General features: G+C 46.1%; 1 protein-coding gene across 3 annotated transcripts in view; it reads left to right on the forward strand.

Annotated features, from left to right (window-relative positions):
• Positions 1 to 24,545, forward strand: part of nalcn (sodium leak channel, non-selective) — a 286,480-nt gene that overhangs the window by 127,540 nt on the left and 134,395 nt on the right. For all 3 annotated transcript variants that reach the window (XM_046358989.1, XM_046359008.1, XM_046358998.1), the window contains one exon: positions 23,223 to 23,414. In XM_046358989.1, coding sequence (XP_046214945.1) covers positions 23,223 to 23,414 — 192 coding nt within the window. The remainder of the gene's footprint in view (positions 1 to 23,222; positions 23,415 to 24,545) is intronic.

Consider the following 24,545-nt stretch of genomic DNA (forward strand, 5'->3'; position numbering starts at 1 on the left):
TTGTCAGTCACAAAGCAAGCGATGAACGGGAAACACTTCTGGTTTGACAGTCTGCTGTCTGTCCCACCTCCCGCTACCTGTGTGATTTGTATTCCGTCACGACTGGTATATCGACGTTAACACACGCAGAGGATAAAATAGACTTTCTGCCATCTCAACATCCCTCTAAGGCTAGCTTCCTAGCCCCGGCCTGCTAGCTGTCTGAAACGCCATGTCTCCAGCCAGCCCAACCACTCACTGGACCACTATGATCACTCGGCTACGCATGCCTCTCCCTAATATCAATATGCCTTGTCCATTACTGTCCTGTATATAGTGAGTATTGTCTTATTTCACTGTAGAGCCTCTAGCCCTGCTCAATATGCCTTAACTTCTTGTGACTAGCAATCCCGGATCCGGGAGCGTAATCATAGCCTCAAACGAATTAGCATAACGCAGCGGACATAAATACCCCTAGAAAATGTTCCTATTCATGAAAATCACAAATGAAATATATTGAGACACAGCTTAGCCTTTTGTTAATCACACTGTCATCTCAGATTTTCAAAATATGCGTTACAGCCAACGCTAGACAAGCATTTGTGTAAGTTTATCATGGCATAATACTATGCTAGGCTCTGCTGGCAGCAGGCAACATTTTCACGAAAATAAGAAAAGCAATCAAATTATATCATTTACCTTTGAAGAACTTTGGATGTTTTCACTCAGGAGACTCCCAGTTAGATAGCAACCATTCCATCTCCAACGACCAGTTCTGATAGCCTTTAGCCGTACCCTTATCCTACTCATCCTCTCTTCCTCTGGTGATGTAGAGGTTAATCCAGGCCCTGCAGTGCCTAGCTCGACTCCTACACCGCAGGTGCTCTCATTTGTTGACTTCTGTAACCGTAAAAGCCTTGGTTTCGTGCATGTTAACATCAGAAGCCTCCTCCCTAAGTATGTTTATTTCACTGCTTTAGCACACTCTGCCAACCAGAATATCCTAGCCGTATCTGAATCCTGGCTTAGGAAAACTACCAAAAACCCTGACATTTCCATCCCTAACTATAACATTTTCCGACAAGATAGAACTGCCAAAGGGGGCAGTGTTGCAATCTACTGCAGAGATAGCTTTCAGAGTTCTGTCTTACTATCCAGGTCTGTGCCCAAACAATTTGCGCTTCTACTTTTAAAAACCCACCTTTCCAGAAACACGTCTCACACATTACATTACATTTAAGTCATTTAGCAGACGCTCTTATCCAGAGCGACTTACAAATTGGTGCATTCACCTTATGACATCCAGTGGAACAGTCACTTTACAATAGTGCATCTAAATCTTAAAGGGGGGGGGGTGAGAGGGAATACTTATCCTATCCTAGGTATTCCTTAAAGAGGTGGGGTTTCAGGTGTCTCCGGAAGGTGGTGATTGACTCCGCTGTCCTGGCGTCGTGAGGGAGTTTGTTCCACCATTGGGGGGCCAGAGCAGCGAACAGTTTTGGCTGGGCTGAGCGGGAGCTGTACTTCCTCAGTGGTAGGGAGGCGAGCAGGCCAGAGGTGGATGAACGCAGTGCCCTTGTTTGGGTGTAGGGCCTGATCAGAGCCTGGAGGTACTGAGGTGCCGTTCCCCTCACAGCTCCGTAGGCAAGCACCATGGTCTTGTAGCGGATGCGAGCTTCAACTGGAAGCCAGTGGAGAGAACGGAGGAGCGGGGTGACGTGAGAGAACTTGGGAAGGTTGAACACCAGACGGGCTGCGGCGTTCTGGATGAGTTGAAGGGGTTTAATGGCACAGGCAGGGAGCCCAGCCAACAGCGAGTTGCAGTAATCCAGACGGGAGATGACAAGTGCCTGGATTAGGACCTGCGCCGCTTCCTGTGTGAGGCAGGGTCATACTCTGCGGATGTTGTAGAGCATGAACCTACAGGAACGGGCCACCGCCTTGATGTTGCCACTTGCTATAGACCACCCTCTGCACCCAGCTGTGCTCTGGACACCATATGTGAACTGATTGCCTCCCATCTATCTTCAGAGCTCATGCTGCTAGGTGACCTAAACTGGGATATGCTTAACACCCCGACTATCCAATCTAAGCATGTCATCACACAAATTATCAATGAACCCAACATGTACAACTCCAAATCCATAAACACGGGCACCCTCATAGATATCATCCTAACCAACTTTCCCTCCCAATACACCTCTGCTGTTTTCAACCAAGATCTCAGCGATCACTGCCTCATTGCCTGCATCCGTCATGGGTCTGTGGTCAAACAACCACCCATCATCGCTGTCAAACGCTCCCTAAAACACTTTGTAATCGATCCAGGAAGGATATTGACCTCATCCCATCAGTAGAAGATGCCTGGTTGTTCTTTAAAAGTGCCTTCCTCACCATCTTAAATAAGCATGCCCCATTCAAAAAATGTAGAACCAGGAACAGATATAGCCCTTGTAATGATCTTCGTCTGTTGTTTGTAGAAAGTCAGACCGAAATGCAGCGTGTAGGTTACTCATGACTTTTAATGAAGCTAATACGGTACATGAAATAACGAAGAAGAAAACAACAAACGAATGAAACTAATACAGCCTATCTGGTGACTAACACTAAGACAGGTACAATCACCCACAAAATACAACGTGCACTCAGGCTACCTAAATACGGTTCCCAATCCGAGACAACTAGAATCAGCTGACTCCAATTAGGAATCGCCTCAGGCAGCCAAGCCTAACTAGACACACCCCTAATAATACACACTCCCAATTAATACAAACCCTAATACGAAATACAACATATAAACCCATGTCACACCCTGGCCTACCCAAACATATAACAAAAACACAAGATACAATGACCAAGGCGTGACAGAACCCCCCCCTTAAGGTGCGGACTCCGGGACGCACCTCAAGAGCATAGGGAGGTTCCGGGTGGGCGTCTGTCCATGGTGGCGGTTCTGGCTCGGGACGTGGACCCCACTCCATAAATGTCCTAGTTCCTCCCCTTCGCGTCCTAGGATAATCCACCTTCTCCGCCGACCATGGCCTAATAGTCCTCACCCTGATCCCCACATAACTGAGGGGCAGCTCGGGACAGAGGGGCAGCTCGGGACAGAGGGGCAGCTCGGGACAGAGGGGCAGCTCGGGACAGAGGGGCAGCTCGGGACAGAGGGGCAGCCCGGGACAGAGGGGCAGCCCGGGACAGAGGGGCAGCCCGGGACCGAAGCAGCACGGTACTGAGGGGAAGCCCGGTACTGAGGGGAAGCCCGGTACTGAGGGGAAGCCCGGTACTGAGGGGAAGCTCGGTACTGAGGGGAAGCTCGGTACTGAGAGGGAGCCCAGTACAGAGAGGGAGCCCAGTACAGAGAGGGAGCCCAGTACAGAGAGGAAGCTCAGTACTGAGAGGAAGCTCAGGCAGGTAGTAGGCTCCGGTAAATCCAGGCTGGCTGGATGATTCAGGTTGTCTGGCCGATCTAGAAGATCTTGGCAGACTGGCACTTCTGGCGGATCCTGGCAGACTGGCACTTCTGGCGGATCCTGGCAGACTGGTGACGCTGGGCCGACTGGCGGCGCTGGGCAGACAGGAGACTCCGGCAGCGCAGGAGAAGAGAAAGGCTCTGGCTGAGCTGAACAGGCGGGAGACTCCAACATCACAGGAGGGGAGAAAAGCACTGGCTGTGCTGAACAGGCGATGCGCACTGGACGCGCTGGGCCGACTGGGAGCACTGGTGGCACTGGACAGACAGGAGACTCCGGCAGCGCAGGAGGGGAGAAAAGCACTGGCTGCGCTGAACAGGCGAGGCGCACTGGAGGCCTGGTGCGTGGTGCTGGAACTGGTGGTACTGGCGCGAGGACACGCACAGGAAGCCTGGTGCGGGGAGCTGCTACCGGAGGACTGGTGTGTAGAGGTGGCTCTGGATAGACCGGACCGTGCAGGCGCACTGGAGCTCTAGAGCACCGAGCCTGCCCAAGCTTACCTGGCTCGATGCCCACTCTAGCCCGGCCAATAGGAAGGGCTGGTATGTGTCGCAGCTGGCTCTGCACCCGCACTGGAAACACCGTGCGCTCCATAGCATAACACGGTGCCTGCCCGGTCTCTCTAGCCCAACGGTGAGCACAGGGAGTATGCGCAGGTTTCCTACCTGGCATAACTATTCTCCCTTTTAGCCTCTCCCCAATATTTTTTGGGGGGTGACTTTCCGGTTTCCAACCGCGTCGCCGTGCTGCCTCCTCATACATACGCCTCTCCGCTTTAGCTGCCTCTATTTCCTCCTTGGGACGGCGATATTCTCCCGGCTGCTCCCAGGGTCCTTGACCGTCTAATTCCTCCTCCCATGTCCAAATCTCCAAATGATGCATTCTCTCCCATTGCAACTGCTCTTCACGATTAACAGGGAGAGTAGGCTCAGGTCTGTTTCCTGACTCAGCCACTCTCTCTCTGCGCTTTCCCCTGTTACCTTCAGTTTTCGCTCTGTATAGCAATGCTTTCCTTCTCGATTCCATCCGTGTATAGCCCTCTTCGCATTGCTGTAGGGAATCCCAGGCGGGCTCTTGCACTCGCTCTGGGTCGGCTGCCCACCTGTCGATTTCTTCCCACGTCGTATAATCCCTTCTTCTGCCGTCCATAGCGTCCTCCTTTAGCTCCTGCCAGTTCACACGCTGCTCGGTCTGTGAATCGTGGTGGGTGATTCTGTAATGATCTTCGTCTGTTGTTTGTAGAAAGTCAGACCGAAATGCAGCGTGTAGGTTACTCATGACTTTTAATGAAGCTAATACGGTACATGAAATAACGAAGAAGAAAACAACAAACGAATGAAACTAATACAGCCTATCTGGTGACTAACACTAAGACAGGTACAATCACCCACAAAATACAACGCGCACTCAGGCTACCTAAATACGGTTCCCAATCCGAGACAACTAGAATCAGCTGACTCCAATTAGGAATCGCATCAGGCAGCCAAGCCTAACTAGACACACCCCTAATAATACACACTCCCAATTAATACAAACCCTAATACGAAATACAACATATAAACCCATGTCACACCCTGGCCTACCCAAACATATAACAAAAACACAAGATACAATGACCAAGGCGTGACAGCCCCTGGTTCTCTCCAGACCTGACTGCTCTTGACCAGCACAAAAATATCCTGTGGCGTTCTGCATTAGCATCGAACTGCCCCAGTGATATGCAACTTTTCAGGGAAGTATACACAGGCAGTTAGGAAAGCTAAGGCTAGCTTTTTCAAGCAGAAATTTGCATCCTGTAGCACAAACTCAAAAATGTTTTGGGACACTGTAAAGTCCATGGAGATTAAGAGCACCTCATCCTAGCTGCCCACTGCGCTGAGGCTATGAAACCACTGATAAATCCACTATAATTGAGCATTTCAATCAGCATTTTTCTATGTCTAGCCATGCTTTCCATCTGGCTACCCCTATGCTGATCAACAGCCCTGCAACCACCACAGCAACTCCCCCAAGCCTCCCCCATTTCTCCTTCACCCAAATCCAGATAGCTGATGTTCTGGAAGAGCTGCAAAATCTGGACCCCTACAAATCAGCCGGGCGAGACCATCTGGACCCAATCTGGATCCTCTGAGATTCCCAAAGATTGGAATGCTGCCGCAGTCATCCCCCTCTTCAATGGGGGAGACACTCTAGACCCAAACTGCTTCAGACCTATATCTATCCTACGTGTTTCCTATAGCCAGCCACAGAGTTATGGTTCATATGCTATTTACTGTGCTTTGATTGACAATCAGTGTTGACCAATTTATAGGTGTTGAACTGACTGAATATAGTCGATAACCTATATCCTTTCATTACCATTCATAAATCATACAACGCAGTTATATGTCCATAGTATCGCACTGAGACAAGTAAACCAAAGATCTTGTTTGGATTCTCCTATGCTTTGTAGCCCATGTCAGGACTTCCCAGATTGTGACACTAAAGTGAGTGACTGGTCAGTGTACTGTAACCTACCAAATCGCATCGGTAAGCGAGACACTCATTTGGCTCCCTAATTTGCATTCTTTTTAGCAATTATCTGCAGATAAATTATACAAGTCGATGAAGATTGTGAATCCTCCCTGCAGGAACAATAGGTACTGCAGATAGAGCCTGATTCTGATTCCAAATATTAAGGATAATTTTACCTAAAATGATGTCAAATCAGAAAGATATAGTACTTAAGACTAAGCTTTTTATTTCTTCAATTTGACCTTTAATTTATTTTTCAAGATGAAGTGGGCTATCTACTTAATTTTTGTTTTACTAAAATACATAATTTGAAAAACATCATTGTTGTAATTCATATCTTGTCGTAAAACTCTAAAGGCAACTTTAATTTCAACAGAAGGTGTAATGTTAAAAGAGGTTACATTTTCTCCACTTACGCAAAAATAGTAATGACCATATAGGCCTCGACAATATCCAAAATACCTAACAATACACTGAATTCACAACTCAAATAAGTAATTTAAATTGTAAAGCATTTCTACACAGTACCACAATAAATCATACTTTTTCTTGCATGTCTCCTGACATGAGCAAAACATACATAAATATTTTCATGGTGGAACATTCATTTTTTATTATTTTTATTTTACCTTTATTTAACTAGGCAAGTCAGTTAAGAACAAATTCTTATTTTCAATGACGGCCTAGGAACAGTGGGTTAACTGCCAGTTCAGGGGCAGAACGACAGATTTGTACCTTGTCAGCTCGCGGATTTACTAGTCCAACGCTCTAACCACTAGGCTACCCTGCCGCCCCAGGGTAGCCTCATGGTGGGGAGGGGAAAATAAAAACAAAAGAGGAGAAGGAAAAGGATGGCATGTTCAGAGTCAGTACCTCTGAAAAAAAGATGTCACACTTCTCTGTCATCGCATCTTACGAGTTCCAACCCGTTTTTGCTATTTAATTACTTGTTTTGTGTTTATCTAAAAAAATATTATAAATAACGTTCATACAGTGGCAAGAAAAAGTATGTGAACCCTTTGGAAATACCTGGATTTCTGCATAAATTGGTCATAAAATTTGATCTGAACTTCATCTAGGTCACAACAATAGACAAACACAGTCTGCTTAAACTAATAACACACAAACAATTATACGTTTTCATGTCTTTATTGAACACACCGTGTAAACATTCACAGTGCAGGGTGGAACAAGTATGTGAACCCCTGGATTTAATAGTTGGTTGACCCTAATTTGGCATCAATAACCTCACCAAACATTTTCTGTCGTTGCGGATCAGACCTGCACAATGGTCAGAAGGAATGTTGGACCATTCCTCTTTACAAAACTGTTTCAGTTCAGAAATATTCTTGGGATGTCTGGTGTCAACTGCTCTATTGAGGTCATGCCACAGCATCTCAATCTGGTTGAGGTCAGGACTCTGACTGGGCCACTCCAGAAGGCATATTTTCTTCTGTTGAAGCCATTCTGTTGTTGATTTACTTTGATTTGGGTCGTTGTCCTGTTGCACCACCTAACTTCTTTTGAGCTTCAATTGGTAGACAGACAGCCTAACATTCTCTTGCAAAATGTCTTGATAAACTTCGGAATTCATTTTTTTGTTGATGATATCAAGCTGTCCGGGCAAAGCAGCCCCAAACCATGATGCTCCCTCCACAATACTTTAGAGTTGGGATGAGGTTTTGATGTTGGTGTGCTGTGCCATTTTTTGTTGTGTGTTCCTTCCAAACAACTCAACTGTAGTTTCAGCTGTCCACAGAATATTTTGCCAGTAGCGCTGTGGAACATCCAGGTGCACTTTTGCAAACTCCAGACGTGCAGCAATGTTTTACTGGACAACAGTATCTTCTTCTGTGGTGTCCTCCCATGAACACCATTCTTGTTTAGTCAACAGAGATGTTAGCATGTTTAGTCAACAGAGATGTTAGCATGTTTAGTCAACAGAGATGTTAACATGTTCCAGAGATTTCTGTAAGTCTTTAGCTGACACTCTAGGATTCTTCTTAACCTCATTGAGCATTCTGTGCTGTGTTCTTGCAGTCATCCTTGCATGACGGCCACTCCTAGGGAGAGTAGCAACAGTGCTGAACTTTCTCCATTTATAGACAATGTGTCTTACCATGGACTGATGAACATCAAGGATTTTAGAGGTACTTTTGTAACCCTTTTCAGCATTAAGTCAACAATTCTTAATCTTAGGTCTTCTGAGATCTATTTTGTTCGATTCATGGTTCACATCAGTCAATGCTTCTTGTGAATACCTAATTTTGTGAGTGTTTTGATAGGGCAAGGCAGCTCTAAAAAAATGTCACCAATTTATTTATTTATTTTTATTTATTTATTTTATTTCACCTTTATTTAACCAGGTAGGCAAGTTGAGAACAAGTTCTCATTTACAATTGTGACCTGGCCAAGATAAAGCAAAGCAGTTCGACAGATACAACGACACATAGTTACACATGGAGTAAAACAAACATACAGTCAATAATACAGTATAAACAAGTCTATATACAATGTGAGCAAATGAGGTGAGAAGGGAGGTAAAGGCAAAAAAGGCCATGGTGGCAAAGTAAATACAATATAGCAAGTAGAACACTGGAATGGTAGTTTTGCAATGGAAGAATGTGTAAAGTAGAAATAAAAATAATGGGGTGCAAAGGAGCAAAATAAATAAATTAATTAAATACAGTTGGGAAAGAGGTAGTTGTTTGGGCTAAATTATAGGTGGGCTATGTACAGGTGCAGTAATCTGTAAGATGCTCTGACAGTTGGTGCTTAAAGCTAGTGAGGGAGATAAGTGTTTCCAGTTTCAGAGATTTTTGCAGTTCGTTCCAGTCACTGGCAGCAGAGAACTGGAAGGAGAGGCGGCCAAAGAAAGAATTGGTTTTGGGGGTGACCAGAGAGATATACCTGCTGGAGCGTGTGCTACAGGTGGGAGATGCTATGGTGACCAGCGAGCTGAGATAAGGGGGGACTTTACCTAGCAGCGTCTTGTAGATGACATGGAGCCAGTGGGTTTGGCGACGAGTATGAAGCGAGGGCCAGCCAACGAGAGCGTACAGGTCGCAATGGTGGGTAGTATATGGGGCTTTGGTGACAAAACGGATTGCACTGTGATAGACTGCATCCAATTTGTTGAGTAGGGTATTGGAGGCTATTTTGTAAATGACATCGCCAAAGTCGAGGATTGGTAGGATGGTCAGTTTTACAAGAGTATGTTTGGCAGCATGAGTGAAGGATGCAATCTCGTCTCATTGATTGGACTCCAGGTTAGCTGACTCCTGACTCCAATTAGCTTTTGGAGAAGTCATTAGCCTTGGGGTTCACATACTTTTCCAACCTACACTGTGAATGTTTAAATAATGTATTCAATATAGACAAGAAAAATACAATAATTTGTGGGTTATTAGTTGAAGCAGACTATTATGTTTGTCTATTGTTGTGACTTAGATGATGATTAGAACAAATTTGATGACCAATTTATGCAGAAATCCAGGTAATTCCAAAGAGTTCACATGCTTTTTCTTGCCACTGTATGACTGCCAATAACTTCTGGACATAAGATGGTTACAAATCTTGATTTCGACTTTAAATCTGACTTCAACTCCAACTTTGCTGTTCCCTTGTTCGTACCAGACCCCATTCCTTTGTATCATGGGCTACCAAAACGTGCCGGCATCCTGGTGAGGTTGAGCCGAAGAGAATATTGACCAGCACTCCCCTCCATTCTATTGCCAAATGTCCAGTCACTTGAGAACAAGATGGATGAGTTTTGTTCGAGAGTCTCCTATCAGAGACTTGAAAATCTGCAATATTATATGTCTTGCAGAGACGTAGCTGGATTACTCTACGTCAAATCAAATCAGATTTCATTTGTCAATTGTGCCAAATACAACATTTACATTTACATTTACATTTAAGTCATTTAGCAGACGCTCTTATCCAGAGCGACTTACAAATTGGTGCATTCACCTTATGACATCCAGTGGAACAGTCACTTTACAATAGTGCATCTAAATCTTAAAGGGGGGGGGGTGAGAAGGATTACTTATCCTATCCCAGGTATTCCTTAAAGAGGTGGGGTTTCAGGTGTCTCCGGAAGGTGGTGATTGACTCCGCTGTCCTGGCGTCGTGAGGAAGTTTGTTCCACCATTGGGGGGCCAGAGCAGCGAACAGTTTTGACTGGGCTGAGCGGGAACTGTACTTCCTCAGTGGTAGGGAGGCGAGCAGGCCAGAGGTGGATGAACGCAGTGCCCTTGTTTGGGTGTAGGGCCTGATCAGATCCTGGAGGTACTGAGGTGCCGTTCCCCTCACAGCTCCGTAGGCAAGCACCATGGTCTTGTAGCGGATGCAAGCTTCAACTGGAAGCCAGTGGAGAGAGCGGAGGAGCGGGGTGACGTGAGCGAACTTGGGAAGGTTGAACACCAGACGGGCTGCGGCGTTCTGGATGAGTTGTAGGGGTTTAATGGCACAGGCAGGGAGCCCAGCCAACAGCGAGTTGCAGTAATCCAGACGGGAGATGACAAGTGCCTGGATTAGGACCTGCGCCGCTTCCTGTGTGAGACAGGGTCGTACTCTGCGGATGTTGTAGAGCATGAACCTACAGGAACGGGCCACCGCCTTGATGTTAGTTGAGAACGACAGGGTGTTGTCCAGGATCACGCCAAGGTTCTTAGCGCTCTGGGAGGAGGACACAATGGAGTTGTCAACCGTGATGGCGAGATCATGGAACGGGCAGTCCTTCCCCGGGAGGAAGAGCAGCTCCGTCTTGCCGAGGTTCAGCTTGAGGTGGTGATCCGTCATCCACACTGATATGTCTGCCAGACATGCAGAGATGCGATTCGCCACCTGGTCATCAGAGGGGGAAAGGAGAAGATTAATTGTGTGTCGTCTGCATAGCAATGATAGGAGAGACCATGTGAGGTTATGACAGAGCCAAGTGACTTGGTGTATAGCGAGAATAGGAGAGGGCCTAGAACAGAGCCCTGGGGGACACCAGTGGTGAGAGCGCGTGGTGAGGAGACAGATTCTCGCCACGCCACCTGGTAGGAGCGACCTGTCAGGTAGGACGCAATCCAAGCGTGGGCCGCGCCGGAGATGCCCAACTCGGAGAGGGTGGAGAGGAGGATCTGATGGTTCACAGTATCGAAGGCAGCCGATAGGTCTAGAAGGATGAGAGCAGAGGAGAGAGAGTTAGCTTTAGCAGTGTGGAGCGCCTCCGTGATACAGAGAAGAGCAGTCTCAGTTGAATGACTAGTCTTGAAACCTGACTGATTTGGATCGAGAAGGTCATTCAGAGAGAGATAGCGGGAGAGCTGGCCAAGGACGGCACGTTCAAGAGTTTTGGAGAGAAAAGAAAGAAGGGATACTGGTCTGTAGTTGTTAACATCGGAGGGATCGAGTGTAGGTTTTTTCAGAAGGTGTGCAACTCTCGCTCTCTTGAAGACGGAAGGGACGTAGCCAGCGGTCAGGGATGAGTTGATGAGCGAGGTGAGGTAAGGGAGAAGGTCTCCGGAAATGGTCTGGAGAAGAGAGGAGGGGATAGGGTCAAGCGGGCAGGTTGTTGGGCGGCCGGCCGTCACAAGACGCGAGATTTCATCTGGAGAGAGAGGGGAGAAAGAGGTCAGAGCACAGGGTAGGGCAGTGTGAGCAGAACCAGCGGTGTCGTTTGACTTAGCAAACGAGGATCGGATGTCGTCGACCTTCTTTTCAAAATGGTTGACGAAGTCATCTGCAGAGGGGGGGAAGGGGAGGAGGTTTCAGGAGGGAGGAGAAGGTGGCAAAGAGCTTCCTAGGGTTAGAGGCGGATGCTTGGAATTTAGAGTGGTAGAAAGTGGCTTTAGCAGCAGAGACAGAGGAGGAAAATGTAGAGAGGAGGGAGTGAAAGGATGCCAGGTCCGCAGGGAGGCGAGTTTTCCTCCATTTCCGCTCGGCTGCCCGGAGCCCTGTTCTGTGAGCTCGCAATGAGTCGTCGAGCCACGGAGCGGGAGGGGAGGACCGAGCCGGCCTGGAGGATAGGGGGCATAGAGAGTCAAAGGATGCAGAAAGGGAGGAGAGGAGGGTTGAGGAGGCAGAATCAGGAGATAGGTTGGAGAAGGTTTGAGCAGAGGGAAGAGATGATAGGATGGAAGATGAGAGAGTAGCGGGGGAGAGAGAGCGAAGGTTGGGACGACGCGATACCATCCGAGTAGGGGCAGTGTGGGAGGTGATGGATGAGAGCGAGAGGGAAAAGGATACAAGGTAGTGGTCGGAGACTTGGAGGGGAGTTGCAATGAGGTTAGTGGAAGAACAGCATCTAGTAAAGATGAGGTCGAGCGTATTGCCTGCCTTGTGAGTAGGGGGGAGGGTGAGAGGGTGAGGTCAAAAGAGGAGAGGAGTGGAAAGAAGGAGGCAGAGAGGAATGAGTCAAAGGTAGACGTGGGGAGGTTAAAGTCGCCCAGAACTGTGAGAGGTGAGCCGTCCTCAGGAAAGGAGCTTATCAAGGCATCAAGCTCATTGATGAACTCTCCGAGGGAACCTGGAGGGCGATAAAACAACAGTTGGATAAGAGCGTCTGCTAAATGACTTAAATGTAAATGTAGACCTTACCGTGAAATGCTTACTTAAGGGCTTTTAACCAACAATGCAGTTTAAGAAAATAGAGTTAAGAAAATATTTACAAAACAAACAAAAAAAGTTACACAATAAACAATAATGAGGCTATGTTAGAGACCTTCTGTAGCTCAGTTGGTAGAGCATGGCGCTTGTAACGCCAGGGTAGTGGGTTCGATCCCCGGGTCCACCCATACGTAGAATGTATGCACACATGACTGTAAGTCGCTTTGGATAAAAGCGTCTGCTAAATGGCATATATTATTATATATATTACCTAGCTGTGTGGTGACAGGGCAACAACTTGTCCCTCAACGTGAGCAAGACAAAGGAGATGATTTTGGACTACATGAAATGGAGGGCCGAACACGGCCCAATTCACCTCGACGGGGCTGTAGTGGATCAGGTTGAGAGCTTCAAGTTCCTTGGTGTCCACATCACCAACAAACTAACATGGCCCAAGCACAACAAGACTTTTGATGAACAGATCGACCTCTGCTGCAGAGAAATTGATATGAGATTACATGCTTCTTGGCATAAGAAGGCCTTTACTCTTTGCAGACATAGTGAAAGAGTGCTTTTTGTCTTCAGCATAAATAATGTGCAGACTTCACTAGCAAACATGCTATTCTAAACCAAATACATTAACTACAACTTTCTTACACAACCTTAATAAAAAGGGTTGAAGATATAGGAAAATACATTGGTAAGCAGCTAAACGAGGATATATTACTGGCTCCGTGTTTCAACTTAGCATTTGACGAAAGCACAAATGTTTGTGACTTTGCTCAGTTATGCGTATGGGTCCGGTCCCCTAAAGATACGTCTTATCGGAAAGAAATATTGTGCTTATTACTGCAAAGTGAAACAGGAGGAGCGGATCTGTTGAATGCACTTCAGACCTTTATGAATGGGAACAATCTGAACTGGTACAATCTTGCATGTGTGTGCCCTGATGGAGCCCCAAAGAGAAGGGACAGAAAATGTCGACTTGGTAATGTACATCTCATGGCAGAGTACTTGAGCAGTTTTTGAGTCTCCTCCCCCAAATCTGCGAATGCCTCTCAACCAAGGGGAGAGACGAACCAGACTTGGAGAATCCAGAATGGGATATTAAAGTATGCCACATTGACTGACCTCACCTGCCAATGCACTGAATCTCAATCTCCAATGGGAGAGACGAGCCAGACTTGGAGAATCCAGAATGGGATATTAAAGTATGCCACATTGACTGACCTCACCTGCCAATGCACTGAATCTCAATCTCCAAGTGAATACAAATCCATATAACCAGGGGTGGAATTGGGATAGGGAGTGAACAAAATATATTTTAGAATAGAATGTAAGATTGTACAATGGGTTGTTCCCAGAGTGACTTTTAACCCTTCAATTTAATCCCTGTAGGTAACATACTGTGTCGTCACAAAGTTTCAAAACAAAATCACCACACTGTTCTTACCTGACAGACAGTTTGTGTACTTCCCAAAACTCAGAGCAGTCACCGCAGATGACCAGAACTTTTGCAAATTTCAACTAGAATGTATTTGTGGAAGTGTTGGAGGAGCCGAGGGGGGAGTTTTAATCCAGATTCCAAGATGTACAGGAGTACAATGAGTTTTTCCATGTAATTGAGACCCCTTCCAAGTCCCAGTGTCTTCTCTGGCCCCAGTTATCACAGGCCTCTCCTCTGACTGTGCTGCAGTGGAATGTGAAGTTGTTTAGCTTCTGGGAAATGACACCCTGAAAGCTGAGATGGGAACCGGTCTTTCCCACTTCTGGAAAATGGTCCCTGACACAGAGAACCCAGCTCTGAAGCAGTGTGTGCTAAACAGTGATGTCCTTTTTTATGAGCACATATACTTGTGAATCAACATTGTCAACCATGAACATTGTGAAGAGAAAAACACATGAACAGACTGACCAATGCACATCTGTACTGCATTACAATGATTGCAATGACACAGGACAAGTATTGTATGAGGAGTGTCAAGGAGCAGCAGGCACAATTCTGCTAATCATACTTTTAAGCAGGTTGCTCTTCATTAGGTGTGTTTATAACACATCCAGGCCTATTTGTTTTATGAGAAGAGTCAAGGTGAACAGGGAGTACAGGAGAGGGCTCAGAACGCACCCTTGTGAGGCCCCCGTGTTGAGGATCAGCGGGGAGGAGATGTTGTTGCCTACCCTCACCACCTGGGGGCGGCCCGTCAGGAAGTCCAGTACCCAGTTGCACAGGGCGGGGTCGAGACCCAGTGTTATTTCTTACATTAGTACCCCAGGTCATCTTAGGTTTCATTACATACAGTCGAGAAGAAATACTGAATATAAGATCAGCGTCAACTCACAGTACGACCAAGAATATGTTTTCCGCGACGCGGATCCTGTGTTCTGCCTTACAAACAGGACAACGGAATGGATCGCATGCAGCGACCCAAAAAAACGACTCCGAAAAAGAGGGAAACGTAGCGGTCTTCTGGTCAGACTTCCGGACAAGGGCACATCGCGCACCACTCCCCAGCATTCTTCTTGCCAATGTCCAGTCTCTTGACAACAAGGTTGATGAAATCCGAGCAAGGGTAGCATTCCAGAGGGACATCAGAGACTGCAATGTTCTCTGCTTCACGGAAACATGGCTTACTGGGAAGACGCTATCCGATGCGGTGCAGCCAACGGGTTTCTCCACGCATCGCGCCGACAGAAACAAACATCTTTCTGGTAAGAAGAGTGGCGGGGGCGTATGCCTCATGACTAATGAGACATGGTGGGATGAAAGAAACATACAGGAACTCAAATCCTTCTGTTCACCTGATTTAGAATTCCTCACAATCAAATGTAGACCGCATTATCTACCAAGAGAATTCTCTTCGATTATAATCACAGCCGTATAACCCCCCCCCCCCCAAGCAGACACATCGATGGCTCTGAACGAACTTTATTTAACTCTTTGCAAACTGGAAACCATTTATCCGTAGGCTGCATTCATTGTAGCTGGGGATTTTAACAAAGCTAATCTGAAAACAAGACTCTCTAAATTTTATCAGCATATCGATTGCGCAACCAGGGGATGAAAAACCTTGGATCATTGTTACGCTAACTCCCGCGACGCATATAAGGCCCTGCCCCGACCCCTTTCGGAAAAGCTGACCACGACTCCATTTTGTTGGTCCCTGCCTACAGGCAGAAACTTAAACAAGAGGCTCCCACGCTGAGGTCTGTCCAACGCTGGTCCGACCAAGCGGACTCCACACTCCAAGACTGCTTCCATCACGTGGACTGGGACATGTTTCGTATTGCGTCAGATAAAAATATTGACGAATACGCTGATTCGGTGTGCGAGTTCATTAGAACGTGCGTTGAATATGTCGTTCCCATAGCAATGATAAAAACATTCCCTAACCAGAAACCGTGGATTGATGGCAGCATTCGCGTGAAACTGAAAGCTCGAACCACTGCTTTTAATCAGGGCAAGGTGTCTGGCAACATGACCGAATACAAACAGTGCAGCTATTCCCTCCGCAAGGCTATTAAACAAGCTAAGCGTCAGTACAGAGACAAAATAGAATCTCAATTCAATGGCTCAGACACAAGAGGCATGTGGCAGGGTCTACAGTCAATCACGGACAACAAGAAGAAACCCAGCCCAGTCACGGACCAGGATGTCTTGCTCCCAGGCAGACTAAATAACTTTTTTGCCCGCTTTGAGGACAATACAGTGCCACTGACACGGCCTGCAACGAAAACATGCGGTCTCTCCTTCACTGCAGCCGAGGTGAGTAAAACATTTAAACGTGCTAACCCTCGCAATGCTGCAGGCCCAGACGGCATCCCCAGCCGCGCCCTCAGAGCATGCGCAGACCAGCTGGCCGGTGTGTTTACGGACATATTCAATCAATCCCTATACCAGTCTGCTGTTCCCACATGCTTCAAGAGGGCCACCATTGTTCCTGTTCCCAAGAAAGCTAAGGTAACTGAGCTAAACGACTACCGCCCCGTAGCACTCACTTCCGTCATCATGAAGTGCTTTGAGAGACTAGTCAAGGACCATATCACCTCCACCCTACCTGACACCCTAGACCCACTCCAATTTGCTTACCGCCCAAATAGGTCCACAGACGACCACCTGGCCGCCCCCAGGTGGTGAGGGTAGGCAACAACATCTCCTCCCCGCTGATCCTCAACACGGGGGCCCCACAAGGGTGCGTTCTGAGCCCTCTCCTGTACTCCCTGTTCACCCACGACTGCGTGGCCACGCACGCCTCCAACTCAATCATCAAGTTTGCAGACGACACAACAGTGGTAGGCTTGATTACCAACAACGACGAGACGGCCTACAGGGAGGAGGTGAGGTCCCTCAGAGTGTGGTGTCAGGAAAATAACCTCACACTCAACGTCAACAAAACTAAGGAGATGATTGTGGACTTCAGGAAACAGCAGAGGGAACACCCCCTATCCACATCGATGGAACAGTAGTGGAGAGGGTAGCTAGTTTTAAGTTCCTCGGCATACACATCACAGACAAACTGAATTGGTCCACTCACACTGACAGCATCGTGAAGAAGGCGCAGCAGCGCCTCTTCAACCTCAGGAGGCTGAAGAAATTTGGCTTGTCACCAAAAGCACTCACAAACTTCTACAGATGCACAATCGAGAGCATCCTGGCGGGCTGTATCACCGCCTGGTACGGCAACTGCTCCGCCCTCAATCGTAAGGCTCTCCAGAGGGTAGTGAGGTCTGCACAACGCATCACCGGGGGCAAACTACGTGCCCTCCAGGACACCTACACCACCCGATGTTACAGGAAGGCCATAAAGATCATCAAGGACATCAACCACCCGAGCCACTGCCTGTTCACCCCGCTATCATCCAGAAGGCGAGGTCAGTACAGGTGCATCAAAGCTGGGACCGAGAGACTGAAAAACAGCTTCTATCTCAAGGCCATCAGACTGTTACACAGCCACCACTAACATTGAGTGGCTGCTGCCAACACACGGTCATTGACACTGACCCAACTCCAGCCACTCTAATAATGGGAATTGATGGGAAATGATGTAAATATATCACTAGCCACTTTAAACAATGCTACCTTATATAATGTTACTTACCCTACATTATTCATCTCATATGCATACGTATATACTGTACTCTACATCATCGACTGCATCCTTATGTAATACATGTATCACTAGCCACTTTAACTATGCCACTTTGTTTACTTTGTCTACATACTCATCTCATATGTATATACTGTACTCGATACCATCTACTGTATGCTGCTCTGTACCATCACTCATTCATATATCCTTATGTACATATTCTTTATCCCCTTACACTGTGTATGAGACAGTAGTTTTGGAATTGTTAGTTAGATTACTTGTTGGTTATCACTGCATTGTCGGAACTAGAAGCACAAGCATTTCGCTACACTCGCATTAACATCTGCTAACCATGTGTATGTGACAAATAAAATTAGATTTGATTTACACCTCCACTCATCAGGTTATTAAGCAGATTGCTCTTCAATAGGTGTGTTTATAACACATCCAGGCCTATTTGTTTTATGAGAAGGTTCAAGGTACAGCAGGTACACCTCCACTCATCACATTATTAAGCAGGTTGCTCTTCAATAGGTGTGTTTATAACACATCCAGGCCTATTTGTTTTATGAGAAGGTTCAAGGTACAGCAGGTACACCTCCACTCCATCACATTATTAAGCATGTTGCTCTTCAATAGGTGTGTTTATACATGGCTATTTGTTTAATGTGCTGCATTTGGAATGTATTTTTATGTAAAAAAAATATTACATTAGCAGACAAAACGTATTAATTGAGGTATGTTATTTCAATTTGAGGTTAACGCGGCGGCTCTCATAGTGATTGAATTCTGCCGATTTGTGACTACGCTGCTCTCGGGGGGTACATCAAGGTGTGACGTGGCCGTATTGAAAACAGGCAGACGGAAGACAATTCTTCCCTTCAGGGCAAGATACCACTGTTCGGCGTCGAACACACTTACAGATTGAGAAAGAGCCTACGTTGTTCTCCCCTAATAGTAGCTCACTTCATCTGCCTGAAGGTCTACACATACTGGAAGTGCTAATCACCATGGTAAAAGGTTGTTCCTCCTCCATTCTACATCCCTGTTTCACCACCTAACACAATGTCACACTAGTCCCCTGTACTCGTTTGTGACGCATACTGTTTAAGTGGTGTACCCAGCAGCAGTGGAGCCATTGGAGAAGAATCTGACACAGATCCAGGAAAATGAGACATGTTATTCAGTACAGGAAGATACCACAGCCTCGAATGAAGAGCCTAGCTCTAACACCAGACAGCAAAACAGGGGACCCTCCGTTAGTATCAGATCACTTGACCGTTGAACAACAGGCCGCTGCCAAGAGAATGCTTTTGGCAGTGTAATGATTTTTCAAGGAATGAGAATGATATAGGCTGTATTCCATCACTCCAAATCCACATCAGATTGAAAGACCCCTGTACAAAATACTTACATATCTGTTCCATAGCCAGTACACCAGGAGGTGAAGGAGTACCTGCAGGATCTAATCAACAGGGGCTGAATCACAAAATATAAGTCACCCTACTTTTCAGCCATTGTCTTTGTCAGCAAGACTACAGAGAAGTGAACCCTTCAATACAGGACATGTTAGATTAGCCTCAGTGGCTTCCTCACCAGGGGCTTCATCACACCCTGGGGCTTATATCAGTGGGTGAGGATTCCCTTCGGCTCCGCCCCGGCCGAGTTCCAGAGAACATGGAAGAGTGTCTGTGGGGTTCACAGCCAGTCCTTTGATGAGTATGTCTGACACACGTCCAAACAGTCCTACTTCGATACCAACAGCATGGCATCATGCTCACTGCTAAGAAATGTGAAATGTTCAGGGCTAAAGTGAGGTTCTTAGGCAGGATGGCGTCAAAAGACGGTTTAACAATGGACACAGCGGATGTGGCTCCTGTCCAGACCTTGATGGAGTTGGAAGTTCACATACACCTTAGCCAAGTACATTTAAACTCAGTATTTCACGTTTAATCCTAGTAAAAACTCTCCGTTTTAGGTCAGTTAGGATCACCACTTTATTTTAAGAATGTGAAATGTCAGAATAAGAGTGGAGTGATTTCTTTCAGCTTTTATGTCATCACATCACAAATATGAATTTCCACTAAGTTTGCTGCTTCATTGCCTTTAGATATTTTTGTCAGATGTTACTATGGAATACTGAAGTATAATTACAAGCATTTCATGTCAAAGGATTTTATTGATAATTACATGAAGTTGATGCAAAGAGTCAATATTTGCATCGTTGACCCTTCTTTTTCAAGACCTCTGCAATCCACCCTGGAATGCTGCAATTAACTTCTTGGCCACATCCTGACTGATGGCAGCCCATTCTTGCATAATCAATGCATGGAGTTTCTCAGAATTTGTGAGTTTTTGTTTGTCCATCCGCCTCTTGAGGATTGACCAAAAGTTCTCAATGGGATTAAGGTCTGGGGAGTTTCCTGGCCATGGACCCAAAATATCAATGTTTTGTTCCCCCGAGCCACTTAGTTTTCACTTTTGCCTTATGGAAAGGTGCTCCATCATGCTGGAAAAGGCATTGTTCGTCACCAAACTGTTCCTGGAAGGTTGGGAGAAGTTGCTCTCGGAGGATGTGTTGGTACCATTCTTTATTCATAGCTGTGTTCTTTTGCAAAATTGTGAGTGAGCCCACTCCCTTGGCTGAGAAGCAACCCCACACATGGATGGTCTCAGGATGCTTTACTGTTGGCATGACACAGGACTGATGGTTGCGATCACCTTGTTTTCTACAGACAAGCTTTTTTCCGGATGCCCCAAACAATCGTAAAGGGGATTCATCAGAGAAAATGACCCCAGTCCTCAGCAGTCCAATCCCTGTACCTTTTGCAGAATATCAGTCTGTCCCTGATGTTTTTCCTGGAGAGAAGTGGCTTCTTTGCTGCCCATCTTGATACCAGACCATCCTCCAAAAGTCTTCGCCTCACTGTGCGTGCAGAGGCACTTACGCCTGCCTGCTGCCACTCCTGAGCAAGCTCTATACTGGTTGTGCCCCGATCGCGCAGCTGAATCAGCTTTAGGAGATGGTCCATGCGCTTGCTGGACATTCTTGGGCACCCTGAAGCCTTCTTCACAACAATTGAACCGCTCTCCTTGAAGTTCTTGATGATCCGATAAATTGTTGATTTAGGTGCAATCTTACTGGCAGCAAAATCCTTGCCTGTGAAGCCCTTTTTGTTCAAAGTAATGATGATGGCACGTGTGTCCTTTACAGGTAACCATGGTTGACAGAGGAAGAACAATGATTCCAAGCACCACCTCCTATCAAGCTTCCAGTCTGTTATTCAAACTCAATCAGAATGACAGAGTGATCTCCAGCCTTGTCCTCGTCAACACTCACACCTGTGTTAACGAGATAATCACTGACATGTTGTCAGCTGGTCCTTTTGTGGCAGGGCTGAGATGTTTTTGGGGGATTCAGGTCATTTGCATGGCAAAGAGGGACTTTGCAATTTATTGCAATTCATCTGATCACTCTTTATAACTTTCCGGAGTATATGCAAATTGCCATCGTACAAACTGAGGCAGCAGACTTGGTGAAAATCTATATTTGTGTCATTCTCAAAACTTTTGGCCTCAACTGTACACCCTATTCGTATTTGGTAGCATTGCCTTTAAATGGTTTAACTTGGGTCAAACATTTTGGATAGCCTTCCACAAGCTTCCCACAATTTGTTGGGTGAATTTTGGACCAATTCCTCCTGACAAAGCTGGTGTAACTGAGTCAGGTTTGTAGGTCTACTTTCTTGCACACACTTTTTCAGTTCTGCCCACAGATTTTCTATAGGATTGAGGTCATGGCTTTGTGATGGCCACTCCAATACCTTGACGATGTTGTCCTTAAGCCATTTTGCCACGACTTTGGAAGTATGCTTGGGGTCATTGTCCATTTGGAAGACCCATTTGCAACCAAGCTTTAACTTTAACCTGACTGATGTCTTGAAATATTGCTTCAATATATACCTCGTGATGCCATCTATTTTGTGAAGTGCACCAGTCCCCCCTGCAGCAAAGCACCCCGACAACATGATGCTGCCACCCCCGTGCTTCACGTTTGGGATTGTGTTCTTAGGCTTGCAAGCCTCTCCCTTTTTCCTACAAACATAACAATGGTCATTATGAACAAACAGTTACATTTTTGTTTCATCAGACCAGATGACATTTCTCCAAAAAGTACCATCTTTGTCCCCATGTGCAGTTGCAAACCATAGTCTGGCTTTTTTATGGCGGTTTTGGAGCCGTGGCTTCTTTGCTGAGCGGCCTTTTAGGTTATGTCAATATAGCACTCTTTTTACTGTGGATATAGATACTTTTGGACCTGTTTCCTCAAGCATCTTCACAGGATAGAACAGTAGCCAATCAAATGCATGCATCTGACTTGCTCGAGAATTGAAAGAATAACAATTACAAAGTAGGCCCCATTTGTCTACACCTGTTGTATTCGGCACGTATGACAAATGCAGTTTGATTTGTTTCGCTGATCTACGATCAGAGCTCTGACCACGTCCTTACCAGACAGGTTAAACACAGGTCGATGGGGTCAAAAAAAGTCAATTATCATTATGCTATTCAGAGTTCAATCAGTATGCATCAGCTGTTTGGAGCAAGGGAAGGAGCAGTAAGAAGACAAATGAATATTTAGAAGTCCAAAGAAACATGCATAGTACGGACAACATGTCTTAACCTGATCCCAAAGCTAGTCCCAATCGCCACAGGAGTTTGCAAGACCGTACAAACAGATCTGGGACCAGTCTACATTTTGTCCTCTATAGACACTCACCTGGAAGTTAACACAGGAGGTCAGTACGGCTGGAATGGTTGTTTTTATACTGCTACCAGTATTCTATATTTGGTTTGGGAACCTTGGGTTACATTTACACTAGGTAAACATGAACTATATATCTGTTTGTGCTGTTTTCCCAAGTCGTTTCGTTCATGTCATACCAAATATACTTCTTGGCATAAAAATGTCCATAGGATTTACAAAGATACCAGCATTGTATTGTCCGTGGTTATTGGAAGGAGTACAGTACTTAAGAACGTTTTCTGAAAAGCTTTTTGTTTCATTTCACTGGAAGGTCTGCTTGTAAGTCGGACCTTTTGGACTTATTAGACTAATAGGGTTTGATCCTCAATAAAATGAAGTAAATGCATTGGTATTATCATATTTGGGATGCTTTCTCAAAGCAATCTGGCTCATATATCAAATAAAACAAAGACAAATGGATTGCATAAAGAATTGGATATGTATAGCACTTTATTTCCAAGTTCTCCAAATGCTTATTTATTCATTGTAAAGGGGAACACTCGCCTCAAAATGATCTCTCTCTCTCTCTCTCTCTCTCTCTCTCTCTCTCTCTCTCTCTCTCTCTCTCTCTCTCTCTCTCTCTCTCTCTCTCTCTCTCTCTCTCTCTCTCTCTCTCTCACTCACTCACTCACTCACTCACTCACTCACTCACTCACTCACTCACTCACTCACTCACTCACTCACTCACTCACTCACTCACTCACTCACTCACTCACTCACTCACTCACTCACTCACTCACAAAGACTTCCCTTCTCTCTCCACAGGTACTGCGAGTGGTGCGTCTGATAAAGATCTCCCCGGCACTAGAGGACTTTGTGTACAAGATATTTGGTCCCGGTAAGAAGCTGGGCAGCTTGGTGGTGTTCACAGCGAGCCTGCTCATAGTCATGTCAGCCATCAGTCTACAGATGTTCTGCTTCGTGGAGGAACTGGACCGATTCACCACCTTTCCCAGAGTAAGAGTTATTTGGAAGCACAACTGATATAATGTGTTATGATGCAGTCATAATGCATTATAAGACCCGTTCTAAGCATCTATGATCCTATTTGAATGTTAATCCTTCAGTGAATGATGTTGGCCTACTGTAGCTCATTCACTAGGGTAAGACCTAATTCACTCACTCACACACTCATTCACTTAAGGTAATGAATGATTGGGATGAGTTTAATATTACAGGCCAAATTCCTGATTTGTCATTTTCTGAGCAACTGAACCTGTAGCATAAAACGGGTCCCACTATTAACTCCCACTTTTCTCCCCACTGAACACTACCCATTCTTTTCTTCTTGAACACGTGATGCACAGGTGTTAAAAAATCTGGAAAAAGTCAGGAAAATCATGCTAGTGTGGTGGTATTTAATTTGTCGACAGATGTGGGGCCCACCGCCACCTCCTTTGATTTCTAAGTGCTCATCAGCTTCTTTCTTTCTCATTAGTCACATCCTTTCATCCACCCCCCCTCCCCGCCCCTTTTTCCACCGCTTCCACTGATTCTAGCACAGTTGGACTTGGAGTGGTTCTCGTAAACAGATGCCGCTCTTCGCCTTCCCTTTTCCGGGACACGGCCACACACACACACACACACACACACACACACACACACACACACACACACACACACACACACACACACACACACACACACACACACACACACACACACACACACACACACACACACACACACACACACACACACACACACACACACACACACACACACACACACACACACACACACACAAACAAACTCTCATATGGATTCACACATGGATTCACACCAACCACAAGTGCATGGACACACTCACATACACACACAGGCACATATGGGTACATTCACACAGGGGCACATAAATGCATACACACCACACACACACATCAGATTTAATGATGTCCCCCGTGGATAGATCTGTTGCTGGGTTTATCATTATCTGCAGTGACTTGGGGTGTAGATTTAGGAGAGGAGAAGAGAGGGGAGAAAACAGGAGAGGGATCTGTCTTATTCTCTATCTCCAATAACCCCCTTAGTCCTCCCCCTCAGTTTTGTGCGATCCCGAGATCCCCATCGTGTCATAGTGGTATCCCA

The sequence above is a fragment of the Oncorhynchus gorbuscha genome, linkage group LG01, assembly GCF_021184085.1.
Source record: "Oncorhynchus gorbuscha isolate QuinsamMale2020 ecotype Even-year linkage group LG01, OgorEven_v1.0, whole genome shotgun sequence".
NCBI lineage: Eukaryota > Metazoa > Chordata > Actinopteri > Salmoniformes > Salmonidae > Oncorhynchus > Oncorhynchus gorbuscha.